The sequence below is a fragment of the Stegodyphus dumicola genome, chromosome 3 (genome assembly GCF_044657685.1).
Source record: "Stegodyphus dumicola isolate Sdum_Otavi_A_Nest chromosome 3, ASM4465768v1".
Classification (NCBI taxonomy): Eukaryota; Metazoa; Arthropoda; class Arachnida; order Araneae; family Eresidae; genus Stegodyphus; species Stegodyphus dumicola.
Genome location: NC_140770.1, coordinates 110,234,402 through 110,261,792, shown reverse-complemented (window position 1 = coordinate 110,261,792; position 27,391 = coordinate 110,234,402). Strand labels below are relative to the sequence as shown.

The window sequence follows — 27,391 nt, the reverse complement described above, 5'->3', positions numbered from 1 at the left end:
TTTATTTCCATTGGAATACATAGAACAAATGAAAAGTGTGTATTTTCATTTGTTTATGTTTACAAAGAAAGTGAACTTCAGCAGGAACATATAAAAATAATTTAATTTTTAATGAATAGCAGAAATCACAATATTTAATTACAAATATATAACAATTACACAAAAAGTATTAGTTAAAAAAAGAGATACATTTAAAATATAAAAGCTGGTAAAAAAAATTCTCGTTTTAATTGCAGACAAAATGCATTACAAAAAATTATTATTCATTTAAGTAATGTTATGGTAAATGCAACCAACTTACTGTATTCTATTATTCATACAATAACAAAGACACAAACACAAGTGCTATGAAACATTGTAGACCTTAAAAAACTGGTCTTGCAACACACTGACAGTTGGATAATAATATAATATAATAAATGCTAATTTGTTAAAAAGCATGAAACTTTTAAGATTCCATTAAATGGAATTTTAATCTTAATTTTATAATTCTCCTTTACTACATTTCCTCCCCTCTGGAAAAAAAAAAAAAAAAAAAAAAAAATTAAAAAAAAAATAAAAATAAACAAAATTCTCAACATAGGTTATAATATGATGCCAGGGGTGGGGGACCACCTAATTACATTTATTTTGATAATCATTTAGTTATTAAAATTAAAGCGATTAAAGATTCAAGTAGTATGACTTAAGATTAGTATAAGAATTATTAGATCCAATATTTTCATCAACTACTGCAACACTGAGAAAAAGATATTAATGGAAAGCATTTTATTTTATTTATGGAAAAGATCTAAAAAAGAAGTAATACAATTTATGAGCTTAAGAATGATTCTGGTCTCTTTTAAAAAAAATTATTTTGAATCAGCACACATATGACTGTAAGGAATGTAAAAACATGAAACTGCAGAATAGTACAATTCCACTATCAACGTAAAGTAAAAGATATATTGATGAGGAAAGGAACTTAAGTATTCAGGAAGTTAATCACTGAGACCCATGTCTACATGCAACACTTACATAAATAACTAAATAACTTTTTTAAACATAAATAACTTTTTTGAATAGCCTTTTTTAAGGCAGCTAGGCTAAATTTCAAAATATCATAATATGATTAACTTGAAAGCATTTCATACTGTAGTTTGCTAGATTGACTAGTAGAGTTATGTTTCAACATGCTATAATCTGCAGAATTAGTTTAAGTTACATCCCCCCCCCCCGTTCAGCTCTTAGTACTAATTTTACTTCACAAACCGAATGTTATGTTTTTTTTACTGAATAACAATTTATATGTTCAGGTTTCTTTACCTTATTAGGAATGATGTTAAATTACCCAGGACAATAACTAAATGAAATCTAAAAAAACCATTTTATTAATTCTGGTGCGCTGAATATAAGGACGACATTTCAAATTTGTTCACGGGTTCATATTTTTACAATCACTGAGAATATTTAGAAGACTGACACTTGGCCATAAAATGTGAAATGATTTGTCTTTCCCAGGCATTCTGCAAAAAGTATTTTATACTTATGTTTTGAAATAGATGCGACAGACTGTGCAAATAGGACCTAAAGTTTTTTAAAGTTCATTATAGGGTTATACTTTGAAGTTTTAAGGGCTTCTAGCTTCTTTAAAAAGGGGTCATTAAAAAAAAATACTTGTAACACAAAACAGCATTTTTAAGGGCTCGAAAGCAGATATGGGTTTCTATTCTTAACTTGAAAAATCATTATATTCCTCTTTTCATTAGATAATCTCAACATCTGCATGAAAAACTATCAAGTAAAATATGTAATGCTGAATTACACTTAAAAGATATGTTTTACTTATTCTATTAAAATCTTAATATTTAAAAATATTTTGAATCTAAATGGTTTATGAAGATTTTTCAGAATTTGTTGAATTTAGTGTGTGATACAAGGATGCAACTTCTGCATCAATGAATGCATCTCATGCAGTTTATATCACATTCAAAAGTAAAATATCCATTTTGGAATATAATAAATCTCTCCTGAATGCATGCACAATTATTCAGCAAAGAGAGGTTAGTTTAAAACAGAAATCTGACAAAAATCTAATTGATTAGAAGAGTGACTAACTGATGATTAATATATTTCATACTTTAAAATACTATGAAGAACGGCAACAAAGTTTGTCAAAATAAAAAACTCAGCTAATTAAAATATTAAGGAAAAGTTACTTCAATTATACATTATGCTGGCATATTGCCAGACAGACTTTACATACCTATATCCAATTCTATTAACTAACAGAAAAAGTTATTTACAAATGCCAAGAAAAACAGTATAACTAAATAACTTTCTTACTCTGAAACAATTTAAAAAAACTGAACATTCTGTTAGGTTTTCCTATCCCAAGTGTAAAAATGTGGCAATTTTAATGAAGATAATGTTACAAAAAGATAAAAATGTATAATTAATAAATAATCATTTGAATGAAATAACACAACACATTAACAATTACTAATTCAGAAGTCAAACAACAAAAATCAGCATTATATTTTCAAATTTTCACAGGACTAGTTTCGATGGTTTTACCGAACCACCATTGTCAGCTGTAAAAGCGCAAATAAATGAGATTAGATAGAATGATCAGATAAGATAAGAAAGCCTGGACAGAAAATAAGCTAGTGGCGCCATCTGTTGATGAAACCAGAACTAAAACATAATTTCTTTAAAGGGCAAAGGCAAAGATGGATTGGAATTAGGATCGTTAACTAGAACAGAAAGATTTTTTTGCATGTGAAATGCCTCTAGAAAATCCAGCTCTCCAATGGAAGATGTGTTTTGAATAATTTTGGCAGCAGAAAAATTTAAAGTGTGATTTTCGGACCAACAATGTTGGGCAACAGAAGACTTCTGTGTTTTCTTTTTTATAACATATGCCTCATGTTCCTTGATGTGAAATTTTAAGGCTCTCTTAGTTTGGCCAATGTAAATTAAACCACACTGGCAAGGAATCCTATAAATACCCAAGGAATTCATTTCCGGAATGGGGTCCTTGAGTATGGAACTCGGAATTTTATTAATGGGAGAATAAATGATTGAAAGTTAAATTTCTGCAAAATATGTGCAACTTTATACCTAATTGATGGAAAGAAGGGAATGACAACAGAATTTTTATAATCTCCTAAAACAAGAGTGTGCCTTTTAGTGCATTGAGATGAGAATATTTTAACTGCTTGATTAATAATGTTGGGTGAAAAGCCCTGTCAACAGCTATTGCTTTTAAATAATTTAGTTCTTCATCAAGGGATAGTTTGGAGGAGCAAACTTGAAGAGCACAGAAAACATAGGAATAAAATGAAACTAACTTTTGTTTAGTCGGATGACACGATTTAAAGTGTAGTGGAAGGCAAACCGATGAAGGTTTACGGAAAACCGTAGTACTGAAGTTGGATGTGTTATGTGTGATCAGAATGTCGAGAAACGGAAGAGAAATGCAAGTCTCAAGTTGAAAAGTGAACTGAATAGCAGGATCAATAGAATTCATTGTTGAAAGTATTTAAATCATCCCTATTACCTTCAAATAGGGTGAAAGTATTGTCTACGTAGTGGAACTATACCTGGAAGTTTAAAGTTTCAAACAATTTTGATTCATAATAATGCATGTAGATATCAAATTTTCAAAATTTAAATAAATTTTTACTTAACGTTCATTAAATAAAAAAGATTTCATTTATTACATTAACTAACTAACTAATTAGTATTTACTAATATTTATGAAAAATCTCTAAAAATAAAACATGCCTCAAGTTACTCTTAGACACAATATAGAATCGTTAATATTGATTCTATGAAAAACAACAATAACTGGAACTAATAATTTGTCTTGTAGTCAGTTTTACTTGGTATGTTATTCTTTCTCAATTTCCTATCATTTGATACATCAAACTAAAAGTCAGATGAACAACTGAAATTTAAAAGCTGCTTCAACATTAGGAAACAGATCCAAATATCAACAGAACAAGTCAAGTCCCCATTTTTGAACAGATGTACAATGTTTGGCTTCTACATGACAGACTTTAGTTCAACCCTCCGGGTCATTTTACCAGACTGAAGAATATTGAAAGTCTCGCAATGCCACAATTCTCCTCCATGCTACATTTGCGGCCAGGATATGACAACAGCAATTAGAGTGAGCTAACAGTAAGGTCCCCCACATTGGTGACACAGGATGCGACTACAGGAGAAAACTGGGAGAAAACAAAAATGACATCACATATGCCATGATTTATAATGAATCAAAGGGCCCAATTAAAAGCATGGCCACACATTATGGCAATAGCCCACTAATGCAACAATCAATCACATCAATGCATAAGGCTCATAACCATGACTGCAACACAGATTTAATCATGGAGGTACGGAACAGATGAGAGGTCTGAACTGGTTGCCTTAAAGAAGTGACGCACCTCTCTCGGCGACCAAAACATTCAGGTAGTTGTCATTAAGGTCAATAGGTTTTGACATGATCAGAGGTAAACATTTTCTAATTACATCATAAATATAAGTATAAATGTACATATTTTCTTTTTCTATAACATTTCAGAATCCTACATATGTGAAAGAATTTTAGTATTAAGTATGTGAAAACATTTTTAAATAACATTTCATTCCGAATGGAATTGAATTTTAGTAATAGAATAGTTGCAACTTGAATGAAATGTTTTCACAAGTTATCGTTAATTACATTAGAAAGAAATTTTAAGGTAATTCAATTTTATCCAGTTAATGATTACAAAATTTTAAAAGTTTAATGTATTATTATTATTAAAACTATGCATTATGTCTTTTCTATTTACAAGCTTCTTTCTGAAATACTTTCTCAAATATGAGACAATTTTCAGCTTCTTAGGCATGTTTTAAATCAAAATTCATAGTTAATCTAAAATTAATGCTCTGTTTGATTCATTTCAAATTAGAGCACCTTTTACTTTATAGTGAAATACATTACTTATTGCTGCTGATTTCCACGTACGTAACTTCTATGAGTATTTCTGAAAAGGATTAAAAAAGGGAGGTTGTTAATATTATTTAAAGCTTCTAATTGAGTTTCTTTTAATATTTTTCAAATTTTTTCACCTTTGATTTCAACAATACACATTTTAAAATTTCTATTTTACTATTTAAGTATACATGTCATAGACTGTGCTTTACAACACCTTTAAATAGATTGTTTTCCACTAGGAACATTTCTTGCTTAAATAGCATTATAAATATATCTGTCAACAAAATTTCAATTTACGTTTACAATTAAATGTTAAGGTTATTATAAATTTAGATAATATTTATAATCATTATGAATTTACATATATTTAATAGCTAGATTTCTTCACTAATATTCACAGGAGTTTAAAAATGAATAAATCTTTCACTTCCAAATACATTTATAAATAATTTCATAAATATTTATACATTCTTTTAAAAGCAAATAAATGCTTTTTAGAAGGATATGGATAAATACTCATATACAATATATTTAATGTTTTTCATTTTCGGCATGTGCAAATTTTTAATTTCTGTGCATTCACTATAAATATATTCTTTTGAATAAAGTAATTTACAATAATTTAGCATATATCAAAATTGTTTACATCAGAAATATGTATAAAGTGATGAATATTACATGCATTACTTTTAATATGCACTCAAAGTCAAGTTTCCTTCAAAATTACTGCATGAAGGCATCTCTCCCCTCAAACGTATAACCCTTTAATGCTTAACCCTATTTCGAAAACTTAACCTGACCTACGTGTCTAATTACAGATGCTTTAACATGCATAATTTTATGTTTACATTTAGACCAAAATTTTGAATTGAAACACATTTTTGGATACATTCATTACCAAATTCAAATTTTCTAGTACAGTCAAAAGTCGTTAATCTGGACCTCAAAGCTACAAACTTTCTGCGCATGCGTCACTGCGAATATGCGTGTGCGCAAAATACGTTTAGGAATGCGCGTTTAATGTATAACGGACGGTATAAGCTAAGCTAAAATTATCTAATTCAGTTAATGTTGCAGATTGCGTTGTTCCTTAATGTTCGAATTGGATTCGGCTTATTATTTTTTACTGTTAGAGCAATTTTATAAAAGTAAGCTTGAACTTTCGATTATGTCAAATAGAATTTCTGATATATATTTACTAATATGTAAAGGATCTACAAAGCGAAAGTATGTTTCGAAGTCCATTAAACAAAAAGTGGAATTGCTGCAAAAAATGGATAAAGGCATGTCCTTTGTTTATCTAAACTTTAACGTTTGTTTATCTAAACTTTGTTTATCTTTAACGCTGCGGCACGCGCAATGAATTGGAAGTTGATCTGTCAGCACTATCCTTATCTTCAGGGCAGATGTTTTTATTTTATTTGGCTTATAATTCCTTACTGAATGTAGTATTTCATCTCGATGTACTCCATCTTTGATATGATTTAAATCAAATTCCTTGTCATTATAATTCGCTTCCGATAGCGAAGAAAATGACAGAGGTTATTGAAAACGAAAAAATTTCGATTGACAAATTAGTCGGTATTCTCGACTTAGCAATTATTGGACCTTGAACAGCAGAACTTTGTAACTAAACAAGAAATTATGTCTGTTTAATAGAATTAAAGAGAAAGTATTATCACATGAAACAAAGCAACTTAAACAACTTACATTGAAATAAATTTTTAATAAAGTAAACAAATAAATATTAAGCTTTTCCTTTTTGTAAATTTTGATACCCTTTAGATCATAATTGTTCTTTATTTGATAAATTACAGTTTCATATTTTTAATTTTATAATTTCTGCATGCCATCTTACCAGATTTAAACTGATGATCTATAATCTGGAAAAATCTATAATCCGGAATCGCCGAAGTCCCGACAAGTCCGGATTAACAACTTTTGACTGCATATATATTTTGGCAGAGCATTCAATACCTCTTTTAGCAATTAATTTTAGCCTCTGATAATATAAAAATTACTTTCTGTTTCACATTTAAACATTAACCTCACTGTCATCAGAACAGAGTTTTGATTACCTTACTCTACATACCAATAATACTTCATTTATTAAAACAACTAATTGATCTAAATTCACTAATACCTCAAATTTACTTATTGTAAAGTAATTCAAAAGGTAACATTATGCAAAATGTATTGGTATACCAATTACTAATATTGCTGTTTTTTTCATGCCTTGAAGTCTTGCAACTGTTTTAAAAATAGCAGACCACCATTCAGTCTCTTTTCCTTTTATTAGGTATTAAGAAATCAAAATTGATTATGTTTTATTCAGCAGTATATGCATTGAATAACAAAGATTTTTCATTTATGTGTAGATATATTACCAAACTGCTGTCAAGGTAACATGCTCTGGATATAAACAAAATGCACCTCCTTTCTGATACAGTTCTGCCAAGCTGTATCAGGTTTAGTGTGGCGATGTGGGTCTACTTTTATTCTTACCTCCATGCATTTAATCATGATGACCAGCTGTGCCCCCTAGTATCACATTAAAAATGCTACCGGGGCACTGTTTAGTAAACTTGATGATAAGCAAGGATAGTCTACCACAAAACAGATTAAATACTGACAGGACAAATTGAAACGCACTTTTGCCTGATGGTATGATGTTCAGCTTCTATACAATAGACCTCACACCCCCAAATTCATTTATTACCTTCAAGGAGACTAAAAGTCTCATGACACTACATGTCACCATGATATGACAATGGTAGCTAAAATGAGCTAACAGCAAGGTTCACCGTATGACCATCACTCCTATTATGCATTGTGCTATGTACTTCCCATGGTACAGTTCTACTTATCATTTTAACTGTACCATAGATAATACCATAGTTTATAATTTTTCATTACAGTATAGTTCAATTTTATGCAATTTCTCAATTTTTAATTCATGGACAGATATTTCTGAAATAAACATTACATGTATGCTGCACTGCAGAGATAACTGAAATTACATCCATTTTCAGTTAAAAAAACTATAATATATTGTTCAAAACTGCTTTTAGTGGCACAGAATTAACAATTACATAAAATTCAACTTTGTCTTTAATATCTGTAAGTTCATAATTTGCTAACTGAAATTTACTTGCTACTTCAGCTATTGATGAGAAATTTCTGTAATTGTTACACATGTGCAAAGAAGCTCCAGAATCAAAACACCATTTTTATGTTACAAGTTTTCATGTTGCTTTAACAGAGCTTACAGAATAACTTTTACTTTTCTTAGTTTCTGAATTAATGTTTTTGCTCTTGTTGCAATTATAACACCTAAGTTTGCACCACTTTTACCAGAACTTATTTTTACATTAGTCATATTTCAGGCTTATGTTACTTCAATAAATTAAACACTTGATACATACATAAACAAAGAATTTTAAAATTTTGCTAAATTTTACTTTTCAGTATAATCACATGATTTTTTATACTGCTCTCTGTTAATTTATCTATATACATATAAATAACAATTTTATTATTTTTTATCATGTCTTCATTGTGATGTACATACTGCAATACAGTTTTACAAGTATTTTACACTCCAATTTTTCAAAACTTTCTTTCTTCCCTCCCCTTTTTTTAAATATTAAAAAAACAGAATGGAGGGATGAAAGAAAGTTCCATTTTTATTATCTTGCCAGCTCTACTTAAAATTAAAAAATTAAAACCTTGAGCAAGATCTAATTTAAATTAAAAACACTACTCATGAATTTTGTATTTCATGAAAAATATAAGTTTGTAAACTATATTTAATAGCAGAAAAACATTATGTAAGTAAAAATTTATCTCTGCTCAAACGTTTTGATTTTAAAAGCAAAATTATTGATTACATGTACTGTTCGAGAAGAATTTCATGTACAAATGTATGCTACAAAACATACTTGCCAGCTGTAACTTAAAACTAGCACTAAAAATAACTTTTTAAAATAACTTTTTAGTGCTTTCTGCATTAATCATAAAAATATACTAAAATACATTTATTATAATATAATACAATATGAAAAGGTCCACATATTCCTTGCTTATAAGTGCAAACAGTTTCACGGGGTACTAGAACACAATATTTATGCAAATAAAAGCTACATGTTTTTACTCAAGTAAATTTTTTACCAAAATTAGAATGTGGTCTATATTCAAAATAATGAATAATTTTAAAAAAATTAAAAATTTTAAAGCACATTTTGGAAATATGAGCAATTTCTTTTGTATGTGTCAAGAAGCAGCTGCACCAATGACATTCCACAACAAATCAAGAGCTCATGTTGCATCATGAAATATTTTACCCAACCATAACTTGCCTTAAATTTACTTTTGGGGGTTTTCATATTTTGAGCAACATTTTGACTTTCACACTGAAGCATTTAAAAAAGAGTTGCTTCTAATTTGGGATATTTTGATGTCTTCTACCAAATTAAATGCTGATTTTATGTTTTTATTGAGAACATCCACAGTTTGAATCCATTGCTGTCAGTTTTTTCATACATATAAAAAACTTAGGGTACGGTTGCTCAAATCGTACCTGCTCTATATTTGGAATATTATGGCTGCTACAGCTGTAGTGGTGCCACGATAGGATGTAGATAGTGCCACGTGCAGTCTGAATGTTTTATTATGATTTATCATGCTTTCTACTATGAGATATTCGTATTAAGAAGTTCGTCGCTGTTTTCGTATAATATTCTACATATCTGTGATAGTTAATCTTGTAAGTATTTATTGTTTTTGGAGCTTTGTAGATAGTACTGTAAGTTTGGTAACTATTATAGAATCATTTGAGTGAAATTAACATGCATTACGATCAATCAGTGTGAGGTTATATTAATATTAGTAATGACTTATGTAGTTAGTGTCTTTAGTCATACTGGTGTGTGAGACGCAGGCTTTAGAAATTCTTATTTCAACCGATTTTTTACCTTCTTCTTTCTTTTCTGTTTTTGATTTTAGATTTTTTTTTAAAAATTTGATAGACCATTATGTCAAAACAAGTTTATAATCGTTGGAAAAAGGAAGACATGGAAGATACCAAATTATCGCAAGGTGTTATTGGATTTAATGAAGCTCACAGAAAATATGGGATCCCAAAACCAATGCTACGATGTCATTTTCAAGTATTAAATAGGCACGTCAAATTCGGAAGGCCCAAGGATTTGAGCAATACTATGGAACGGGAGTTGGTTTCACACTCACTCAAGTTAGAAGCAAGCTTTTTTTGGGCTTACTGCAACTGATCTAAGAAAACTTGCCTATCAGCTCGCTGAAAAATATAATTTACCACACCATTTTAACAGAGGAAAAGAAACTGCATGGAAGAAGCGGTACTATAAATTTATGAAAGATAATCCTTGCTTATCCTTACGTACTCCAGAAGCAACATCAATGGCCAGGGCTAAAGCTTTCAAAAAGGATTAGTTTATAAATTCTTTGATAAATATGAATCAATATTAGATAAATATAGTTTCAATGCAAACCAGATTTATAATGTTGATGAAACAGGATTATCCACTACACACAAACCATCTAAAATAATTTCTAAAAAAGGCAAACACCAAGTTGGGGAAATTACAAGTGGTGAATGGGGTGTGACTACTACATGTATATGTTGTATGAATGCGGCAGGTGACTTCATGCCGCCTATGGTAATATTTAAACGTGCACGGATGAACGAGTGCTTAAAAAAAAGGAGTACCACCAGGAACGGTGTTCAGATGTTCTAAAAATGGATGGATAACATCAGAGCTTTTTGTTGAATGGTTCAAGCATTTCATCAAATACATCAAGTTGGAAAAAAGTAATGAAAAGAAATTACTACTTCTTTTGGATGGGCACTCCACGCATAAAAAAAATATCGAAGCTATCGATCTAGCGTGTGAATATGGCATTATTATGCTATTTTTTCCTGCACACACAACACATCATCTTCAACATTTGGACAAATCTTTTTTCAAATCTCTCAAAGCCAATTATAACGAAGCATCATCTGCTTGGTTAAGAACAAATCCCGGCAACATAATTAAACAAAGTACTGTGTCAGAACTATTGGGAATTGTATACACAAAATTTGTTCATATGGATATTGCTTTGAATGGCTTTAAATCTACCGGTGTTTGGCTATGCAACTGATTTAAATTTCAGGATGAAGATTTTTGCACTCCAATGAAAGATTCAATGATTGAAGAGTCTTTGCGCACAAATGCAGATCAAGTTGTGAGTAATGAAACTCATCCAGCACAAGAAACAACACAAAAAACCCAAGAAGAAGAAGCAACTGGATCTTATCACAATTCCTTCAACTTCAAACCATATAAACAGCAGTTAGATGCATTATGTCTGATTCCAAATATGATAACCGGAAACCATAGAAGCGTAACCCCAGCAGTCGAAATAACGTCAAGTGTGAATAAAGAAAATGTAAAAAATGCAATGAAAAAAAAAGAAAGATGCAATCATTAAACAGGAAACAACATTACAGATTAAAAAGAAGAAAGGCAATACAACTCTAGACGACTTAAGCCATAGGTGGTACCACTTAGGACACTGGTTTTGTAAGTCGTACCTTTGCAACTTTTTTAAAATTTAGATTAATTTACATGACAACACAAAGATTTTTTAGATTCGTTCTAATAAATAAAAACAATATTTACACTAGCATCGAATAGCAAATATAATTTTTACATATTTGCTAAATACTCATTGTTATGCAGGTTTTTTTTAAGGGGTACGCCTTGAGCAACCTTACCCTATTAATGGCCTTTTTTCTTGCTGCTCGATCTAATTTTCTTCAGCAGAATGAAACTGCTTATGAAGCACAATGCTACTTGCAGTTTTACTGCGTAATTCCATCTCATTTTTATGCTCACTGAGCAGATACTCAGAAGTAAGACTTAGTCATCCACTCAACCCTTTATTTGGAATTTGCTGTCATATATTGCATATTCCTTTCTCTACTCTCGTCCCTTGACACAACCCTAAAACTTTTTTTTTTTTGTCATTTATACTGTTTCAAAAATAAAGATTGGATTATACAAACATGCAGCTAATATATGCATACAGCAATTTAAGTTTCAAATTAAAAAAAATTTTAAAATATGTTAGAAAAGTAATAAATATTTTCAGAAAATTGTACAGCAGGAGTAGTGATAGAAAATAAAACCCTCCTGCATAAAAATAAATATTTTTAAAAATTGTCAATTGAAGCAAAAAGGTGACAGCTTAGATATAGGTAAAAAATGCTTGGGAAATACTAAAAACATCATTAAAAAATATTTCACACACTTGGCAGTTCTGCTAAATACTACTTTTAGAATTTGGTTACTAATCTTTTTTTTATAAAACTACATAAAATATATTAACTGCATCCAATATTAATTAAATACTTTGTACACTCTCATATTTTAAATGCTGCTAAACAAAGTTTAAACATTTGCAGCATAGAATAAAATCTGAATCACAGATGCTTCCACGAAAATTTAAACGCTTGTCACAGCCGTGTAGTTTCTTCTTCTGTTAAAGTACACATATTAATGGCCTCCACCCATCTACAAAACAAAAATGAAAAAGAACTAAGAATAAAATACTTGAATCTTTCAGAAACTTAAACAAATATGAAAAATATTTTGTTTTAAGATACAATAATCATTTTAAAAAAATGCTACATTAGTTTTAAAATATATAATTAAATGTATCATAGAATAAACTGATGTTCTAATTATATCTGATTTTGACTATAACATGTTAATATAAAATTAGCAGTAAAAATACTTAAATCTATTTAACTTAATTTATCAGCAAAAGAAATACAGTTAATAGAAGAAAAGCTTTACACAGCTTCACCAGATTAATACTGTATACAAAGTACTTCAGTGCAATATGTGAAAATGAAGAAAGTTAAGAACTACTAATTCACATTTTAAAAAATTAGGGAAATAAAAAAATTTTCACCATATTTATTCCCATATTTCTCCCCTAGTTTTTAAGAATATAATTTTGCTTAAGTAAAAATAAGTTAATTAAAATGATAACTCCTTTGAAATACATAACATAATAACATGAGTTTGTCTTTATGTGTGCTTTTTAGCGTGCATGTATCATTTAATGTGTTCCTTTAGAAACAGCACACTCCATTCCCCCCTCAAAGTTTTCAAGTAGTAAAATTACTGAGAAAAGGAAGGAAAAAATGCAAATCAATACTATATACGTTTAAAGAGAAATTGTTTAACTCAAAAACTCAAATATTGGAAGATGATTAAGAAATATATGCATGGAAGGAAAGTATGGAAATAAACACCCATATAAAGAGATTTTTTTCACTCTGAAATCTAAAATACTGGAAGATGAAAAAGAAATATATTGAAGAAAGAGATCTAATAAATTACAAGCTAAAAAGGTAACAGGCAGCCTATACTTATTTGACAGAAAAGGAAAGAAAACACTATTGAAAATCAAAAATAATCATATGCAAATCTTCACCTTTTTTAGCTTGCATACACATTTTGCTTAGAAAGAAACATTATACCGAATCCAATACCTAAATACAGTAGAAAACAGTAAAATGTATGATGAAATTGGTCAAAAGATACAATATCAAAACGTATCAGTCAAATACACAGGTTTCACTTGTTAAAAGAAAAAGAAGCATTATGAAATGAGGGGGCTATATATAAATTATTTGATGGAACTTTTCTCTCTATGAGTTAAATTTTATTACATAATTGCAAATTAATTATTATTTTTTAGAATGATTATTATTCTTGTTAAAAGTACTACTTTAAAACAATTTAATTTTTTATAAATATTATAACCAGTTCTTACAGATAGAAACTAAATTCATTAGTTATTTTATGGATCAATAACAGAAATTGCTTTTCCTTCTTTTTATGATTTTGATGTAGGTTAACAGTGCTACATATATCTTTTATTAGACCAGCCGATGCAAATATGTACAATTAGAAAATATGGCTCTATGCTTTTAAAGGGATCTTTTGGTTCAAAATAGAACAATTTATACTTTTTTTTAAAACTAATCTGCAAAATTGATAAAAATACTTAAAAATGGCAAAGTGTGAAATTTAAATTCTTTAAACTAGAAACTTGTATTCATAAAACATTCAGAAATGGAAGATGAATAACTTTTGTTTCTTTCCTTTATCTAATGATAAAAAGACCACAATCATTTTATCCTTGAGAATTTTTGTTGTTATCTTATCCATTACATGGAACAATGATTGCTACAGCCTACTCTGAAGAGAGGTTGGACTTCTATTTTCCACCCCATTTTAAGAGAGAGCACCCCAGGAGGGATCCAGGGGTCTTCCATCCTGCTCCCCTTTCACCAATCCACACGAGAGGACTTTTGGCTTGCTGCATGTTTAGAATGCTGCCATGCCGAACCGACACTATAAATTTACAAACGTCGTTGTCTTCTCTGGGATTTGAACCCGGGCCCTATCTGTGAGAGTATTTTAACAGGGAAAAAAAGATTAAAATGCAAAATGTTAATAATAAATCAAAACTACTTTACATTAAAAATTAAATATTTATAGGACTCCATTGATATTTCTTCATCTTTAGATGATGATTAATATCACTGTGCACTCCTAATTAGAGTTTTTACACACTAAGTAATATTATGTAATTTTAAATTACTTAAAACCACATTTAGCAAATTAGATATCTCTTTTAAAATGAAGTTTTATACTAATTTATAAGACTAGCAAATATTTAATTAGTTAATAAATTTCTTAAGGAATTATGCAACCATCAAGAATGGAGCGTGGAAGAGGAGTTTTAACAAGTTGTTACAAGTAATTTCTACAATATTCATATCTAACTCTCAAATCCAAGTCTTTTTACATTTTTAAAATTTCTTTTAAGGGAGATGCCTATCAGTTTCATTCTATACAATATACTAAAGTAGGAATTCTCAACCTTTTTTGCTCCATGCACCCCTTTCACCAGTGCTAGATGTTCATTCCCTTCACTTTTCCAAAACTCGAAAAATACACATACATTTATTTAAATTTAGATAATTTTAAATATGTTTTATAAATTATCTAGACAAAGTATAGAAAATATTGATAAATACCAACACTTAGAAGGGGAGGGGGAGGAAGGTTTTATATTTATAAACTAAAAGTAAATACATAGCAGGAAAATAAAAGGCTGACTCTGTTCCTCTCTGAAACTATTAAATTCCTCCCACAGTTGAAAAGTCCTAAACTAAAGAACATAGGGGGAAAAAAAAAAAAAAAAAAAAGCAAACAAAAGATAATGATCTCCAGAGGTATCTTCTCTCTCTTTCATCATATACCAGTAAGATCAAAATGCTAAATATACTCAAGCTGTTAACCCTTTGCACTCGAGTGGTGCCTCTTAGGCACGACTGCATGTGATGCGATAACTAGCACGGTGTCTGAGAGGCACCATTCGAATCGATGTGTTTGTGTCTGACCTAAGGAATATCACTTGAGAGATCTACTTGGCCTTTTGTAGATCATATTACGAGGTGTCTGATTACTATAAGGATGTCTTATCTCAAATAAAGGTTGTCTTTGCAATGCTTATGTGATTAAACAGGGTTCATAGCCACATTTTAGTTAAAAAAATAAGCACTTTTCAAGCACATTTTAAGAAAAAAAATAAGCACTTGTCTAATTACATTATACACAACTGCACAACCTTAAAAATTAGACTTATAATTTAAATAATGAGAAATGCAGTATTTATTAAGAGAGAATAAGCATTACCTCAACCATGGAAAATAATTACTTTTTTTTTTTTAATTTTAAATATCAGTTCAATTTACAGAACTAGTTTACATTGAGAGGAAAAAAAAACAATGCAGAACTAAACTATATTACAAGATTTAATGATGAAATTTCAGTTCAAAATAGAGAAAATAAATAATAATAAGGAATATTTATTGTATTTGCTTGGAACCTAATAATAAATACAATTTATTTTTCCACTCATATTGATATTTAAATAATTTAAATCTAAATTCTGAACATTTTCTAAATTTTCATTGTATATCAGTTTTCCCTTAACAGATATTGCAAGCAAAGTAATTTAAGTAAAAAAGAGGAACATTTCTGAAATCAGAAGACAGAAATTTGCTTCATGCAGTCATCCTTTAACAGTAAAAGCTTAAATAACCCGCATACTTGGACAGTCGAGCGTAACTTGAAAAAGAGGAGCGGAAGGGGGGATAGACTGTAGCCGCTCTTTAGATTTTTACGCTAAATAAATGCTTTTGACATTTTGATATGCGCATCACATAAAAATAAACCAATGGAACTGAAAAATATTCTGCTTAGCAAGCACAGTAAAACTCTTTTAAGTGTTCATAAACAAATCTCGGACAGAACATCAAAATTAATTATCTCTGCAAAATATCGCAAACGTTATTGCACAATACGTGCACCGTAATTCTTCCCTACGTGATATTACGCAATCGGAATCAACAGCTGCCGGTATTGGGAGAATAAAGAACTAAATAACTGGGGTGTTTTTCATTCTAATTTTCAACAGACAGTGTTAAATTTCCGGAATAGAATCATTCTTCGCTTGGGTTGGTAGACTGCAGAACTTTTAGTCCTATTCAATCCAGGTTGAAAAGTGACCCAAAAAAAAAAAAAAAAAAAGGGGGGGGGGTCCATTGCTTGTTTTGCAGCGAACTGTAACAGTTTCAATATTAAAGATTTGCGGAGAAAGGGGAGAACTTCCCAATCTTCATACTGTATAATGTATTGGCTAAAAAAATGAAATTATTTTGACTATTCGATTACTTTCCCTTTATGTAAGTCACTCCGAATATTAATCCTTAGAAAACTAATCTGTGTTAAAACACAACCATTTTTGGAAGTTTACTATACTTCAGCAGTTACTGCAACTATGTTATTATAAACATTCATACATATGCTCATAATACACTCACGTTTGTGAAAATTGCAACACCAAGAAGGAATCGTCATAATTGAATGCAATTTAATACACAGTTGAGTGGTAGTGGTACAAATAAATGATTAAATGTTCAAAGCAAACAAACAAGAACAAGAGATCAGAATCAGTATTTTGTGTGGCCACCACGCGCCGCAATAAGTGCTGCTGCACGACGTGGCATGGAGTCAAACAAAGTTTGAATGTCTGACTGAGGAAGAGCATTCCATATCGTTTGTACGCGTACCCAAAGTTCGTCTGCAGACGCAACAGGACGAGGATCACGAGCAAGACGCCGACCAATGACATCCCACACATGTTCAATTGGCGACATATCCGGGGAACACGCAGGCCAAGGAAGAAGCTGTACCTGCTGCGCTGCAAAGAAGGATTTAACAATCCGAGCAGTATGAGGGCGGGCATTGTCCTGTTGAAATACAGCGCCTGGCAAGCTTTGAAGGAAGGGAACAGCTTCGGGCTGTAGAACTTCACGGATATACCGGTTGCTGTTCAGATTGCCCACAATTCGTAGCAATTGAGATCGTCTATGATATGCTATGGCGCCCCAGACCATAACTCCGGGTGTTCGTCCACTGTGGCATTCGATAATGCACTCCGGAAGGTGGCGTTCACCGGCATAGCGTCTGACACGAATGCGGCCATCATGGTACCACAAATTAAAGCGGGATTCGTCAGAAAACACGACATGCTGCCAATCAGCACGCCAGTCTCTATGCTGATTGGCCCATTGTAGCCGCAGGCGGCGATGGTCGTGCGTTAGGGGGATCCTGTATAAAGGAGTCCGTGCGCGCAGTCCACACTGCAGCAGACGTCTACGAATTGATGAAGCACACAATGAAACACCTGTAGCTATTGACCACAGTGCTGCCAATTGTCTAGAGGAAGCTATACTGTCCGTCCGCGCCATGCGGACCAGGTGTCCATCATCGCGAGCTGACGTCACATTTCGGGGTCCACTCCCGGATTTCCGAGTTGTCCGACACTCGTCCGTCCACTGCTTCCAAACACGCATCACTGTGCTGCTGTTACGCTGCACACGAGAGGCTACTGCACGATACGACAATCCAGCTTCACGAAGGCCGATGATTCTCCCTCGTTCGAACTCTGTAAGTTGTTCAAATCTCGCTCTCTTTCGTCGACGAGGCATAAGTACAGATTGAGTTAACGTTTACCACTAGCAGATAACCACCGATAACCATACACGCCTCGCTACAGCCGTCTATTTATTCGGATCCATCAGCCGTTCAAAGGGCGCTGCTCAGCATACGCATGCGCTACGGATTTGCAATTCTAATCATTTGCATATCATGCGCTACTTTGCATTTCCTGAAAATTTCAGCTCACTCGCGTAAGTCCTTCATGGTGTTGCAATTTTCACAAACGTGAGTGTATAAGCATAATGATCATAATAAACACGAATATGAACTGACCAAGTGGAACGAGAATGCAAATTATTAAGATCTTGATAGAAATTCAAATGAGCGTAGTATTTGGGTGGGAGGAAAAGAATGCCGAATTTTTTACCGCTTTCGCAATTCTTTGACCAATAGAACGACGGGCACCTGTCTGTACTCTTCGTGCACACCAAGGGTTATGTTAATGCAGAGAAAGGGGGAAAAGCTATCTCCGGGAGTATGATTCACCATCTGACATTCTATATTAGGAAGAAAAGTTGTTTATTTAATTTCGGCTTTGATACGGAGAAAAATAGCGCGTTCATTAAAAAAAAAAGGCACTAAAAACAAAAAAATAAGGGTTTTAAAGAAAAAGTAAGCACCTATAAGGGCCTTTATATTTTATTTTCAAATATAAGGACTTATAAGCACTTATAAGGACCGCTACTAACCCTGTTAAATGTCTTAGCTCAAAAATACTTGTGGTTGCGGGTAGAACTCTGTCTTTGACATCAGTTCGAACTCAACCTTCTTGCCGATCGCAGTATTTCTTTCAAAGTTACTGAGCCCTATAAGTATGGAACACGATGAAGAAGTTACTTCTAGCGAAGATGAGTTGAATTTTTCGGCAATAACGAACGAAATTACATCATTACATAGACAGCTTGCTCATGAGAACGAAGACGGAAGTGATAAAGATAGTGGCGACGTTAGAGGAGCAAGAAGACGAAAAATCTGAATAATCGATAGTGAATCTGGAAGCCAAAGTGATTGTACAGAAGAGACTGAACCTTCAGAATGGACAATGTGCACAGAATCCGAAGAAGAATACCGTTTGTATCCGGTGAAAGGCAAGTAGGACCGCACGTATTTGCACACATAAAAGAACCAATAGATTTTTTCAAATTATTTTTCACCGAGGAATTAGTTACTGACATAGTGCAGGAAACTAACAATAACACTGCAAGGAATGTGAAAAGAAAGACCTTATCATCCCATTCTATATGGCGATCATGGTACGATGTAACAGTTACCGAATTTTGGGCGTTTATTGGGGCAATCATAAATATGGGGACCATGCCACTGGCAAAAATACAAGAATACTGGTCAAAAAAAGATACTAGTTATATTCCGTTTTACTCAGACACGTTTACGAGAGACCAATTTTGTCAAATATTTTGGAGACAATACCCTCAGAAAACACAAATCCTAGAACCCGTTTGCAGTTAGTATCTGGTTTCCTTGAGTATATAAATGAAAGGCTATTGGATTATTTTGCACCCGGAGAGCAGATTTGTGTGGATGAGTCGACTGTCAAATTCAAAGGCCGCATATCATTCATTCATTACGTACAATCCAATGAAACCTACAAAATGGGGTATTCGGGTTTATATGCTCGCAAATTCAAATACCGGCTTCAGTTGTGCTATTCTGCCATATTATGGATTTCTAACAACAGAAACTTTGATAAGACCCAATCTACCGGTATCAACCAGAATACCGCTACATCTATACAAAATGATACAGGATAAAATTCCCGGTGTTCAGGGACATCACATGTTCACGAACCGTTATTATACGAGTTACATATTGGCGGAAGAATTACGCAAACAAAAGTGCCACTTGATTGGAATAATCATGACAAATAGAAAGCACCTGCCATGTGAAATACAAAAGCCAAAATTTGAGAATCGAACCACATGTGCATATCGTAAAGGTAATATTTTGGTTCTTGCGTGGAAAGACGAGGATTGTGACGTCTTTGACTACTTGGAATAATGCGGGAATAACTCCTGTAAGAAGAACTGTATGAGGCGTTATTGAAGTCGTTATAAAAAAGCCCAATGTTATTGTAAATTACATCAAATTTATGAGCGGCGTTGATCGAGCTGACCAACTGGCTTCGACATATTGTTTTTTAAGAAAATCTGTAAAATTATTTTTTGGGGGTTTGGAGATCTGCTCCATCAATTCATACATTCTTTATAAATCAGTAAAGAAGAAGAGAAACAAACGGCCGCTTAGTCACCTACAATATTTGAAAACTTTAGTGGATCAACTGAGAGGAGACTTTCGACAAAAACAACCCAGCACAGCTTCTACTTCACACAGCATTTCTGAAGCGATCCGACTAAATGGGAAGCTGCATATTATTTTGATGGGGCAAAAAAAAGATTGCAAGGTTTGCTCCCAAAGAATGTCCCAAAGGCGACAAACTGTATACTACTGTGACACATGCCATGCCCCGACAAGCCAAGGATGCATATTGGAGATTGTTTTGTAAAATATCATACGAAGCAAAATTTTAGAACGTAATACATATGTTTCATTAAGTTAAAAAAATATGTATAATGTTAAAATATACAAGTTTAAAGTGTTTTATTATGTCTAAAATTATTTTAAGTTAACAATAAGGAACTCATGATATAAGCGGGAGTGGCTGATTACTCTCAAGTTGCTGGTTCACCCGACAGAAAAGCACCTTGAGCGCAAAGGGTTAATATTACTGAAGGCTCAGGTGCTGGGCACTTCTTCAGGCGCCTCGGCTGGGAAAGCCGCATCCTGTATCTAGCACGTGAGAAGTGGCATATCTTTGTCCTGGCATATCATGGCATATTACTTAAGAGAGGAAGATTCCTCGTGATAAGCAGTGAACGTGATAAGCAATAGATGAGCCTTTCGCATAAACAGAACGGAGAGTTAGTTGTAATCATGGCTGGAGCTGCGAAAAAACCTAAGTGTGTAGTATTACTGAAATCATTATTCTTTCATTATTGAGAAGGCTACATTATAATACACTTAAACATAAATAATCAAATTAACAAAATGCTTGTGAACTTCAAGTTATTAACATTTGTTACTGAGGGATATAAGCAAAATTTAAAAATAAATGTATACTTAAATAAAATAATGGTACGTCACTTTACTATACAGTTCCTAGTATTACAGAGATTCTACAGAAGCTTAGCAGTAAAGTCCTTGAACAGTGGTAGTTCAACTCAGGTTTGGATCATGAATAGGCTTGCTGTATGAGGATTTTTGTGATACGACATGAATGCGAGCCAGTTTCCCTAAAAGGTCTTCTATTAAGGCATCCCTCCCCATAGGCAGTTGCCATAATTCGAAATAAACCAAAACCTAGTATCATACATATCTGGCCTTTTATAATGGAAAATTTTCAATTTAAATCTATTTAATGTGATTTTGATTGTATATAATTTGCTTTCTAATTACATGGGGAAATGCAAATTAAAAACTGTGAGTTAAAATCTACAGAAAAATCATTTCAGTCAAATTGAGCAATATGCATACATAGTTTTGCATTCAATACTTAACTTTATGCTGTCATGAATGTGCCTAGCTTACATTTGATGTTGCAATATAAATGCAGCTCACCTGAATAATTTGCGCCTTATAAAGAATAAACTAGCAGATAGCAACCCCTGTGTGAACAATCAAGCCGACCTAATTCCTACAAATAATGCAATACTCATCAAATTACAAATGAGAATTAATCAGCAGACACTAACTGAATGTAATGAATATGAATAACACTATAGTTTTTTTTTTGTTTTGTTTTAATTACAGATAATATTGCTTTACTGAGTTTTTCACACTCCACATTTTGATAGTTTTTACATTGTTGAAATGGCAAAAAAAGTGATAGTTTGATAAATAATTTCAGAATGAAGAATGTATTTTAATAAACAATTGTCATGCTATGTTCAAATAAAGAAACAAGTGAACATGATTTCAGCAGTAATATCGTGTATTACAAAACTGCTACAGGTGTCACAAATCAGTTCAGCTTTACAAGCACTGCAGGCATGTAAGGACACATATTTTGTTAGGAAATATAATACATAGCTAACCATACAATTTTTTTTAACGTCTTAATTTTTAAGTGTGTCACCTTGCTATTTAAAACAACCTGAGAAAAAGCAGGTGCCATTTCTGACTTCAACAGCTAAATTGTAAGCATGACAGTGAAGAAAATTTTGTGTACTGCTAAACAGTAAAATGTTGCAGTTTTAAATCATTTATGTCTTTAAGCATGCTAAATACTGAGATTCATAATATATGTAGATAATTAACTGGAAGTTTACATTGAGCATGACTAGAATGACTAGAGTTTTCATATAAGGGGAAAAAAATCAAGTATTTGTGCCTAGTAACAGAAATCCCAGACATATAACATAAAACAACACAAATGTACTAGAACTAGAAAGTTCAATTCTATTACTAAAGCATTTTAGATTTCATTAAATTTGGTTCTCTAATTAATGGAACAGTTATTTCAAAAATCAAAATCAGTTGTATAAAAAAAATCTTGTCATTAAATTAAAAAAAAAAAAAAAAAAAAAAAAAAAAAAAAAATGCATGCTGATGATTACCTATAAGTCAAGCTAGTTTTGATTAAGTTCATAACCCAAGCTTTTTCATAACAAAATTCAATAAATACTATGAAATATTTCAACTATGACACTTTTCACAGAACAGTAGCAGTTTTTTGGGAAAAGCTAGGAATAATTTCATTTACCTTCTTGACAGACACTGTGTGATTTTAAGACTAAACTAAAAAATGCTTGCATACTGAAATTTTTTAAGCTTAAATAAGAATTTAACTTTTAATATTGAAAATGACTACATAAAATAATTTAATCACAAAATTATATATATATATTCATGAAATGTTTTTTGAAAAGATCTTTTTAAAAGAGTAATTAAAGATGAAAATAAAACTTAGACATAAATTTGTGCAATGTGCTGCAAAAATTTGAAAATAATAAGACAAAATCTTAGAAATCAAAATGAAAAAGCCGCATTTAATATTTGAAGGGTATACCTATTACCACCATGAAACAAGTTATAGTAAAATACAAATAAAAGAAAAATACCAAATTGAAAACAAAAATTACATTTAAAAGAGGAAAACTATAAGCAATGTGAACTTATTACATATTAAATCTAAAACAACAAATATTATCATAATTAATCTCCTTCATTTAATGTTTCAAACAGAACTTGACGAGGGGCTTTATTCGAATGAACCCACTGAGACTTTAATACGTTTTAAAGCAATCCAATTTCCTTTAGAAACTTAATCTAATTTAAAAGTCTCATTAAACTCGGTTCTTTTCCCAACGTGTTTTTGCCCTCTAATAATACAAAATTTAATAGGTATGGCCTTCAAATATTTAATACAGCATTTTCTTTTTTCATTTCTAAGATTTTGGCTTATTATATATAAATATATATATGTGTGCATTTAGATATTGTGTTAAACCTCTTATACAAGGATGCAATTATTGGTACTATTCGGTTTCGAGGACCGTAAAAAATCGCCAAACTATTGTTGATGCCAATGCTGCCAAAAATATTTGTGGCAACCCTAACGCAAGAAAGGAAGTTAAAAATAACTATGTAAGATTGATATTTTAATTTAGATGAAAGGTTAATTTCATATAATACTGTTTTATCATTATAATTTATATGAAAAAGGCTAAACATGACTGAATGGAAGCATAAGAGTAAATAACTATTTCAGATCATTATTATAATTTATATAAAAATTGCTAAACATAACTGAATGGATGCCTGCATCACTATTTCGCTACCTACTTATCGCTAAAGCATAATTTCATCTAGTTGGTTGTTCAAATGTAATTTTGTATAATGAATGATGCCTTTTCTTTGAAAATATTCTTGGTAAAATGCAGAATCGCTCACTTATTTGTTTGCTGCTTTTTACAAGGGTTAAAAACAATTGGGTTTTTGTCAATTTTCTTTTATTTTTTAAGTGAAAATAGGTTGATGTGTACATAGATAAAGCCAAGGGTGTGTGCAGTGCCATTTTTGTGCAATTGTGGGATTTTTTTTTAAAGTGAAAATAGGTCGATGTGCACATGGATGCCGAGTATGTGCAATTCTTAAAAACGCGTCAAGCAGTGGGTGATTCTGCACTTTACCCGAAATTCTATTGCCGACTTTTCGTCATAGGCAATTCCCAAATTGTTAAATCCATAGGATATTAAAAAGGGATTTAAAAAATAAACTAGTAGATTAGTATTTCAATGGCGTCTAAAGAAATATAGAACTATGTAAACTTGCGCAATCTGAAATCAGCGTGTACGCTAGATTTGGCGCGCTGTTAAGTGAGCGCGTTTGCTAGATTTGGCACTTTTGCGCATACATTTTCGCTGCAATTTTTTATGATCCTCAAAATGGAAATACAGTCAAAAGTCATTAATTTGGAATGATCTATAATCCCATAATATGGAATGATCTATAATCCGGACCTCAAAGCTACAAACTTTCTACGCATGCGCATAGGCATTTACGCATGCACGTAAGACCTTTACGGCTGCGAATATGTGCATGCCCATAATATGTTTACGCTTGCGCGTTTAATGTATAACGGACGGTATAAGCTAAGCTAAAATTATCTAATTCAGTTAATGTTGCAGATTGCGTTGTTCCTTAATCTTCGAATTGGATCCGGCTTATTATTTTTTGCAGTCTGTTAGAGCAATTTTATAAAAGTAAGCTTGATTATGTCAAATAGAATTTTCGATATATACTTACTAATATGTAAAGGATCTACAAAGCGAAAGTATGTTTCGAAATCCGAAATCTGTTTATCAATAATTCAGCAGCCAGGGGGGGGGGGAGGAGAACGCTGCGGCGCGCAATGAATCGCAAGTTGATCTGTTTTGTTGTCCTTATCTTCAGGGCGGATGTTCTTTTTATTTTATTTGGCTTATAATTCCTTACTAAATGTAGTATTTCATCTCGATGTACTCCGTCTTTGATATGATTTAAATCAAATTCCTCATCATTATGATTTGCTTCCAATAGTGAAGAAAGTGACACAGAGGTTATTGAAAACGAAAAAATTTCGACTGACAAATTAGTCGGTATTCTCGACACAGCAATTATAGGACTTGAACAGCGGAACTTTGTAATTGAAGAAGAAATTCTGTCTGTTTATAGAATTAAAGAGAAAGTATTATCACATAAAACAAAGCATCTTAAACAACTTACATTGAAAGATATGTTTAATAAAGTAAACAAGTAAATATTAAGCTTTTTTTTTTTTTTTTTTTTTTTTTTGTAAATTTTGCTACCCTTTAGATCATAATTGTTCTTTATTTCATAAATTACGGTTTCATATTTTTAATTTTGTAATTTTTGCATGCCATCTTACCAGATTTAAACTGATGATCTATAATCCGGAAAAATCGATAATCCGGAATCGCCGAAGTCCAGACAAGTCCGGATTAACGACTTTTGACTGTAGTACCCAATTATTAATATTGTTGAGGAATTGCCTTGCTTTGACTCCAATTTACTTTTACTTTAGATGTGTTAAGTGTATATATATGCATGTGTGCAAAATACATTTAGATAATTTCATTCCGTTTTTATTTATGAAGTAAAAAAAATTAAGACATTTTTGCTCATTAAAAAAAAAGGTGCATGAATGATTTTAAACTTAATCATTTGTAAGAATAATTATAGTTCTTAAGAAAACAGATTGAAGATGAATTTTTTTTTTGTAGCACATAAGAGCCATTTTTTCATGACCGAGTTCTATCTTTCTCTTATTTCATGCAATACCTTGAAATATAAAAACTTTTCCTATCTAATGAAAGGAAATACAGAAAAATTCTGAAGATGCCCATCAATAATTAAACATGATTTAAAAATTAATAGCAGCTTAATAAAAAAAGAAGCCAGAGATAAAAGGTTCTTATATAATAATCACAGAACTTCATTCCAGCATTTCATAAATCAATATATTTCATTTAAGTTTTAAACAATGAAAAAAATGTACAACAGTTACTATATATGCATATCCAACAGTGAGATAATATCTAAGCATCCAGATTATTTCTCATGCCATAATTCTGCAGCATACCACATGCATTTAATCATGAGAATTCAAAACATACTACTGCTTTAACAGGCAGCTTACCCTTTTTTGCCAAATCTGTATATTATTATAGGCATGGAATTCTAAATGTAACAGACAGCAGATCTTGATATGCTCAAAGTAAACTATAGCGTTGAAAATGTAAATAAAACAAAGAAGATTTTATTCATAAAAATTTTAAGCTTTATGAATTAAACAAGCAAACTTTTAACATAATATGTATTTAATAATCACAAAATTTTCAATATGCATCCCTTATTTCTATTACTAAAAATTGCCTCAGAAAAAACACTAAAAATGTCAATTTGAATATTACAGATTTATTAAGTTGCAATGTCTTCATGAGAAACAATTAAATTACTTATATTCAATCCAGTTGTTTCATCTAAAGATGGAATCTGTAACTTGATGCAGTGTCCCATCTTCCCCCCTCCCCATAAACATTCCGAAATATGTTTATCAATTTCACGCTGCTCTGCGGGGGGAAGGACGTGGCGCACAATGAACTGGAAGTTGATCTGTCAGCACTATCCTTATCTTCAGGGCAGATGTTGTTATTTTATTTGGCTTATAATTCCTTACTAAATGTAGTATTTCATCTCAATGTGCTCTGTCTTTGATATGATTTAAATCAAATTCCTCGTCATTATAAATATCATGAATACACATCAAGTAGTTTTCTGGTTGCAATTTTCTAATTTCGACTATGCGTAATGTATGCTTTACGCATGTGCGCGTTGAAAGAAATGTTTAATAAAGTAAACAAATAAATATAAAGCTTTTTTTTTTGTAAATTTTGATACCCTTTAGATCATAATTGCTCTTTATTTCATAAATTACGGTTTCATATTTTTAATTTTATAATTTCTGTATGCCATCTTACCAGCTTACCAGATTTAAACCGGTGATCTATAATCGAATCACCGAAGTCCCGACGAGTCCGGATTAAAGACTTTTGACTGTATTAGGAGTACAAATAAATCTCCATTGTTAAAAAAAAAAAAAAAAAAAAAAAAAAAAAAGGTGCTACCAGTAAGTTATGGTTAACATTGTCTGATGTAAAACATCATATCATGA

General features: G+C 31.5%; 1 protein-coding gene and 1 long non-coding RNA gene across 8 annotated transcripts in view; one reads left to right on the top strand and one right to left on the bottom strand.

The window, feature by feature from the left end:
- The window catches only part of LOC146998063 (uncharacterized), a 101,000-nt gene that overhangs the window by 24,406 nt on the left and 49,203 nt on the right, over positions 1-27,391 (top strand). The gene's annotated exons all lie outside the window — the stretch shown is intronic.
- LOC118194668 (FERM, ARHGEF and pleckstrin domain-containing protein 1-like) overlaps positions 86-27,391 on the bottom strand; it is a 172,533-nt gene continuing 145,227 nt past the window's right edge. For 6 of the 7 annotated variants that reach the window (XM_085813171.1, XM_085813172.1, XM_035365836.2 and 3 more), the window contains one exon: positions 86-12,564. In XM_085813171.1, the coding sequence (XP_085669297.1) occupies positions 12,507-12,564 (58 nt within the window). In that variant the 3' untranslated portion in view covers positions 86-12,506. Of the gene's footprint in view, positions 12,565-26,356; positions 26,440-27,391 lie in introns of all 7 variants that reach the window. The other variant, XR_015040244.1, reaches the window with a different exon arrangement.